This window comes from Anomaloglossus baeobatrachus, chromosome 11 (genome assembly GCF_048569485.1).
Source record: "Anomaloglossus baeobatrachus isolate aAnoBae1 chromosome 11, aAnoBae1.hap1, whole genome shotgun sequence".
Classification (NCBI taxonomy): Eukaryota; Metazoa; Chordata; class Amphibia; order Anura; family Aromobatidae; genus Anomaloglossus; species Anomaloglossus baeobatrachus.
Window position 1 is genome coordinate 148,694,093 of NC_134363.1, and position 7,977 is coordinate 148,702,069.

Below are 7,977 nucleotides of genomic sequence, written 5' to 3' on the forward strand. Positions count from 1 at the left end.
GTACACCTTTTGTAGTTCCCTGGTATTGGTCTTAGGTATGCGTGTTTGTTGCTACCCTGTCAGACATTATTTGTTGGTAGGGTTCTTTACTTCTGTTCTTGCCCTTCCCCATGGGTGGTGCATTGTGGAGGGGGTTCTTACCATCAGGGACAAGGACAGGAGATAGGGAGATGTTGGGGGCCCAGACCTCCCTACCTTTATGCTTACCTCTGGGTAGAAGGAAAGCCTAGGGTATGCTTAGTCTGAGGACTAGCGTAGGGGCTCCCCGGAAGTCCCCCCCCCCTCCTTTCTGTCACCTCATGACAACTGACCAGTTATTTAGCGGAAACAAGAGGATATCGGGTCTGTAAGATATCTAGAGCTACTTATGATGAAGGAAACAACATAGGAAATAGTATCTAGAGCTACGTATGTGGAAGGAAACAATAGAAGAAATAGGTAAAATCCAACCAGTCTGCTCCCCCTTTTTTTTAGAAAGGAAATGCTAGTTGCCAACATTGGTGTAACTATTGGTACAAATGTCTTAGTTGGTCGTAGAGTCTCAGGTGGATCAAAAGGTCTATCTGTCTCATTTACAATTACATATAATATATATATAATATAATATAATACATATAATACAAGTAGACCAGTGTTAAAAATAATGTTGAAGGTCCAGTTAAAGATTTTAATTTGCAACCCAGGACCTTCCAGTTACCCTAAGTAGGGAGTTTAAAGATACATAGGTTAACACAGGTCTTAAAAGTTAACAACAGCAACGTTACTACTACTCTTGGGCGAGTTCCCTGTTGGATTGACTTGGCGTTTCCATTGCTTCAAAAGTAAATAAACCAGTTTCCTTCTCAGCTTGCTATGCCCGATGAGTAGCACCAGAGGGCTGAAGCCCATGAAGATGTAGGCTCCGAAATTAGCAATGGTCAACAGGAATGATGTGGAGAATGAGCCTCTGGTAAAGTTGTAGAAGTTGGTTGCCACAATATTGGATCCCCAGCAGAGGACGAAGAGAATGACCAGTGTTAAAATAACCAAGGCGGCTTTGCGCTCTGAGGCCACGCGTTTGATGGTTTTCTGTGCCGCTATGGTTTTAGAGTGCTGTTGTAGAGTATATAGGCTGCTTATATTAGTAATTGCCATAAGAATGACTGGTATAACTTCATGAATGACTAACGATGAGGTGACAAAGACAAGGTTGACATAAGGAGTAGGGAAATTCCATACGCAGCCAAGGACAGGTTTAGTGCTGGTGCCTATCAACTGCACCGAAAAGGTGGCATTGGCTTGAATACGGTCTGTGTACAACAAAGCAGGTATGCAAAACAAACAATTAGATATCCACATTATGGCCAGAACTTTCACTGTGGTCCAGAAGATATTTCTTCTTATATTTACATAATGGTTTTTGATGCTTAAATAATGGAAAACGCTGATTGAAAATGTTCCCCAAACGCTCATGGACCTCAGCAAAGTCCAAACAAACATGAACACTTTGCACAAGGTGCGCGAGAAAAATATGTCCATACCGTTCTGGAAAGTGACAACCAAAACGTTCCTTAAGATGGAGAGTAGTAGGAGAACAACTGTAAGGTGGGACAATATCAGGTCAGAAGCCGGCATTCCCTTATTATCCAGAGCATTGCTGATTACAGTCATAAGGACCAATGTGTTACCCAGTATTCCAGAAGCCACCAACAAACCATAAAAAGCCAAGTCGGTAGATGGCAAGGGCATCTTACTTTTCTGCAATGTGATGTTGTCCAAAGTTCCTAATATCAGCGGAAATTATGACAAAACCCAAGAAGAAAGTATATGTTAAATGCAAAGTAGGAAAATCTGGAATTTGTCAATTATTTGAAAAAATGCATGTTCAATATCAACTAGATCAGTGTTCAACACTCTTCACCTTAATATCTGCTTCTTTTTGTGTTCTATGCCAGTAGGGTAAAACCTACTGGTTCCACCTATTCCTGGTGATCAACGAGTGCAGCTCATAAGTTACAAAAGTGTTATAGATGGATTTCTCATAGCTACTGAATAGATCTACTCCACAACGGATAATATCTGTCTATTCATCCATCACTATCTAATTTTCAAGATATATGCTTTCTCCTTTTCATCTTGACATGGAAATTGTCCAACATGTCTAAAGGCCGCTTTATACGCAACGACATCACTAACGAGATGTCGTTGGGGTCACGGAATTCGTGACGCACATCCGGCATCGTTAGCGACGTCGTTGCGTGTGACACGTACGACCGACCGCTAACGAGCAAAAATACTCACTTTATCGTTGCTCGTTGACATGCTGTCCAGTTCCCAAATATCGTTGCTGCTACAGGTATGATGTTGTTCGTCGTTCCTGCGGCAGCACACATCACTACGTATGACACCGCAGGAACGAGGAACCTTACCTTACCTGCGGCTGCCAGCAATGAGGAAGGAAGCAGGTGGGCGGGATGTTACGTCCCGCTCATCTCCGCCCCTCCGCTTCTATTGGGCGGCCGCTTAGTGACGTCGCTGTGACGCCGAACGAACCGCCCCCTTAGAAAGGAGGCGGTTCATCGGTCACAGCAACCTTGCTAGGCAGGTAAGTAGTGTGACGGGTCCGAGCGATGTTGTGCGCCACGGGCAGCGATTTGCCCGTGACGCACAACCGATGGGGGCGGGTACGCACGCTAGCGATCTCGCTAGCGAGATCGCAGCGTGTAGAGCGTCCTTTATTCTCATGTAGTAAAGTAGATTAAAAAGTATAATTAGAAGTAAAGTTACATAAATAAGAAATATTAAAGAGAGCAACATTAAGACATGTCCATGGAGTCATCCTGCATTGAAGAAGACATCTGTCCTCCAAACTGGACTTTAAGGGGATTTTCTGGACATTTTTCAGCCGAAGAACCTTCTTATAAACTACTGAAAACCACTGGCCAATTTACCAAAGCACAAACAGAAATCAGTTTTAATAAACTCAAGGACGATTTCATGGTGGATAAATCAACATCCCCTGTTCTCACACTGATAACCAGGTCAGTATTGTCCTTGAGTCGGGGAGTCTTTACATGGGAAACTCCAGAATAGCCAAACAGCAAGACTCTGCTGAGGGGTATTCTTACAAACATATCCTCTAAAAGGCTATGTGCAGACTAGAAAGTGCCTTTTTCTTAAGAAAAAAACTGACCCTCTGAAAGAATCCCACACCCGCGGTAAAAAACGCGATAAAACCGTGCTTGCGATTTGCCGTGGATTTACCGCGGATTTACCATGGATTTTCTGCAAGTTGATACCCGCGGTTTTTACTATTATCTATGGCAAAAACCGCAGGTACCTGCGGAAATGAAGTGACATGCTCATTAATTCCGCAGCTAAAATCCGCGAGGAAATCCGTGGGTATAAAAAAAACGCAGTGTGCGCACAGCATTTTTTAAAACCCATAGGATTTGCTGGGGAATGACTGCAGCAATGTTAGACGCATATTCTGCAGCAATGTTAGACGCATATTCTGCAGCAATGTTAGACACATTTTCTGCGGTAAATCCGTGATAAATCCGCAGAGGACCTAAGACAGAGAAATGTACAATAGAGTACTTCTCCCTGTTAATTTGTACCTACCGTATTTCCCCCCTTACCCTTCCTTGTAAATAAAGTATTTTCACTCTTAAATTGAAATTTATATAAAAATAATTGAAAAACAATATAGTGTACATACTGTATATGTACTAATAAGAATATAATATGGGAAGAGACACAGTCAGCAATTTGATCAGATATTTCCCTATTTTCCTTATCAATTTCTCTCTATATTAATGGATCTATCTATTCAATTTCAATGTATTCAATATATACTAATCTATGTAACCATTCATTACCTATGTCTATTTTCTATTTATCCTTTTAATAGCTATATATTTATCTATCTATCCCTCTATCTATCTATCTATCTATCCATCTATTTATCTATCCCTCTATCTATCTATCCATCTATCTATCCCTCTATCTATCTATCTATGTATCTATCTATCCCTCTATCTATCCCTCTATCTATCTATCTATGTATCTATCTATCCCTCTATCTATCTATCTATCTATCCCTCTATCTATCTATCTATCCCTCTATCTATCTATCTATCTATCTATCCCTCTATCTATCTATCCATCTATCTATCTATCCCTCTATCTATCCCTCTATCTATCCCTCCATCTATCTATCTATCTATCCATCCCTCTATCTATCTATCTATCTATCTATCCCTCTATCTATCTATCTATCCCTCTATCTATCTATCTATCCCTCTATCTATCTATCTATCTATCCCTCTATCTATCCCTCTATCTATCTATCCCTCTATCTATCCCTCTATCTATCCCTCTATCTATCTATCTATCTATCCCTCTATCTATCCCTCTATCTATCCCTCTATCTATCTCTCTATCTATCCCTCTATCTATCCCTCTATCTATCTATCCCTCTATCTATCCCTCTATCTATCCCTCTATCTATCTATCTATCTATCCCTCTATCTATCCCTCTATCTATCCCTCTATCTATCTCTCTATCTATCCATCTATCCATCTATCTATCTATCTATCTATCTATCTATCTATCTATCTATCTATCTATCTATCCCTCTATCTATCTATCCCTCTATCTATCCCTCTATCTATCCCTCTATATATCTATCTATCCATCTATCCATTTGTCTTTCTCTATCTATCTATGAATATTTTAACTTGAAAACTCTTATGGGCACTTTGCACACTACGATATCGCAGGTGCGATGTCGGTGGGGTCAAATCGAAAGTGACGCACATCCAGCGTCGCTCTCGACATCGTAATGTGTAAATCCTTTATGATACGATTAACGAGCGCAAAAGCGTTGTAATCGAATCATTGATGAAGCGTCGGTCATTTCCATGAATTGGGAAGGACCGATGTTACGATGTTGTTCCTCGTTCCTGCGGCAGTGCACATCGCTGTGTGTGAAGCTGCAGGAGCGAGGAACATCTCCTACCTGCGTCCTGCGGCTCATGCCGGCTATGCGGAAGGAAGGAGGTGGGCGAGATGTTACGTCCCGTTCATCTCTGCCCCTCCGCTTCTATTGGCCGCCTGCTGTGTGACGTCGCTATGACGCCGCACGACCCGCCCCCTTAATAAGAAGGCGGTTTGCCGGCCAGATCGACGTCGCAGGACAGGTGAGTGCATGTGAAGCTGCCGTAGCGATAATGTTCGCTACGGCAGCTATCACCATGATATCGCAACGGGGGCGGGGACTATCGCGCTCGGCATCGCAAGCATCGGCTAGCGATGTCGTACTGTGCAAAGTACCCCTAAAAGCCCCGTCACACACAGAGATAAATCTTTGGCAGATCTGTGGTTGCAGTGAAATCATGGACATATTGTTCCATTTGTACACAGCCACAAACCTGGCACTGATTGTCCACAATTTCACTGCAACCACAGATCTGCCAAAGATTTATCTCTGTGTGTGACAGGGACTTTAGGCTATGTGCACACACTGAGTATTTGGTTGCAGAAATTTCTGCATCTATTCTACATCCTTTGGCAGGAAAACCGCAGCACAAAAACCCTCTTTTTATGCCTTTTTGCTGCCTTTTTGCATGTGTTTTTTAATGGCTCTCAATAGAGGAAAACGCAGGCAAAAAGTCTAAAATTGACGTAATGTAAATTATTTTCTGCACCAAATCTGCAAGGAAAAAAACTCAACATGTGCACTGCACTTCAGGATTCTCATTGACATAAGGATTTGATTGCAGTTTTGTGACAAGACTACACAAAAAAAACCCCTGCAATAAAAACGCACTGTGTGCACACAGCCTTAAGTGTTACATATATTTACAAAACTCCTCAGTATTGATAAGCATAATCATTGTGACGATCACTTACCTGTTAGAAGGTGAGCCTTACTCCAGAGCCTGAGCTATGAGACATCAGTCACACTGTGAGACAATTGTCATATTCGTCTCAGGGACATCATTTCTGCTGATAGATCAGTTTTCAGCCCATTAATCCTGAGCATTGGATGCTTAGCAACTCGATGACTATATCTTGAGGTCGTGTGATGAATGTAATCCCTGGCTCCTGAGAATCCTCACCTTATACTTATACACCACAAGCAAGGCTCATTACTTGTTTGTCATTCTGTCAACATTAAAGGGAATCTGTCAGCAGGTTTAGGCTACTTCATCTGAGAGCAGCGTGATGTAGGCCAAGAGACCCTGAACCAACAATATATCACTTAAGCTGGTGTCACACACAGCGACAACGACAACGACGTCGCTGCTACGTCACCATTTTCTGTGACGTTGCAGCGACGTCCCGTCGCTGTCGCTGTGTGTGACATCCAGCAACGACCTGGCCCCTGCTGTGAGGTCGCCGGTCGTTGCTGAATGTCCAGCTTCATTTTTTGGTCGTCACTCTCCCGCTGTGACACACACATCGCTGTGTGTGACAGCGAGAGAGCGACGAAATGAAGCGAGCAGGAGCCGGCACTGGCAGCTGCGGTAAGCTGTAACCAGCGTAAACATCGGGTAACCAAGGGAAGACCTTTCCCTGGTTACCCGATGTTTACGCTGGTTACCAGCCTCCGCTCTTGCTGCCAGTGCCGGCTTCTGCACTGTGACATGTGGCTGCAGTACGCATCGGGTAATTAACCCGATGTATACTGTAGCAAGGAGAGCAAGGAGCCAGCGCTAAGCAGTGCGCGCGGCTCCCTGCTCTCTGAACTGTGACATGTAGCTGCAGCACACATCGGGTTAATTAACCCGATGTGTGCTGCTGAAGCGACCGGAGGTAAGGCCGCGGGTGTGTGTGTATGCTCTATTCCAACAAAATTCCCATACTCAGATTTTACCGGTAGTAACATTTCTTTACTAGGAAACATATTTATAATACAATCAACTGAACTATCTGCACACATGAGTATAGGGAAGCCCCTGGACTTTCACTCCTTCCGGGTATGCAGCAAGAAAAAAACAGAAGGGAAAACAACAACAAAAAAAATGGCGGCAACTTTCCCTAACTTTCCCTACAAACACGTACCAGTCTATCCCGGAAGAAGATGCCGCTCCCACGTCGCAGGCCTGGAGTCTCACGGTGATGGGTCCTGGTGCAGCGCTGAAGAAATGAAGCTCCTCGGTCTTTTCCTTCTTTTTCTCCTTCCCCCGCAGGTGACGGATTCTAAGTAGTCTTTTGGTTCCGGAGCACGCCGGGCAGAAGAAAGCAGGTCACAGTCCTTGCAATTACCCTCAGATGGCGGTGCTCGGCAGTCTGATTAACTCCCTGAAGAAAACAAAGTTCTGCAAACCGGGAGTGACAGAAACTGTTTCCACCGGGTGATTTCTTCCTGACTTTTGCGGCAAAACGAGCCCTCTCTTCAGGGAGACCACACGCAGGTCTCTCCTCACTGAGCTCCGGAGCTGAACAACCACTTCCCGCGTCTTTTCTTCCTGGCTTTCATACACTAGTTCCTGTGGGGAATTTCCCAACTCTGTGTTTGTCGTTGTACAGTCTGACGCTGCCCCCTTGTGGGCAATTGCTGGAACAGTATTCAAAGCCATTTCTACAGAAAAGATGCAGTCGGACTTGCTGACCCCATTACATACCCCCCCACTTAAAGGTTGGCAGTCCCTGTCAACTACCGTCGGTTCCCAGGCAGCGATGACTGCAGACGTTACAGGGGTTGGTTGAGAAGTGGGCCATACATACTGGTCCCTGTAAGACCGCCCGGGCGGGATCCCAGCAGTGGTGCGGTCAGTGCGTCTCAAGGGTCGGTTGTTCCCCACCCTGTCACTGTCTCTACACCCCACTCCAGTCAACGCTCCGGGGAAAGAACTGGGTTGTGTAGGGGGGTCACTGATCTCAGAGTCAAGGTGATCACTATGCCGGGAAACGTCTGTGACGTCAGTCGTGTTGGTAGTGTCACCCCCTCCGGGTACTGTGGTAGGGGAGTCAGGCTGGGATCGGCA

At 44.5% G+C, this 7,977-nt stretch overlaps 1 protein-coding gene across 1 annotated transcript; it reads right to left on the reverse strand.

Annotated features, from left to right (window-relative positions):
• Window positions 1–738: 738 nt before the first annotated feature.
• On the reverse strand, window positions 739–1,728 carry LOC142255879 (olfactory receptor class A-like protein 4). Its single transcript, XM_075327327.1, has one exon. It carries the CDS (start codon window positions 1,726–1,728, stop codon window positions 739–741), a length of 990 nt encoding a protein of 329 aa, XP_075183442.1.
• Window positions 1,729–7,977: the final 6,249 nt, after the last annotated feature.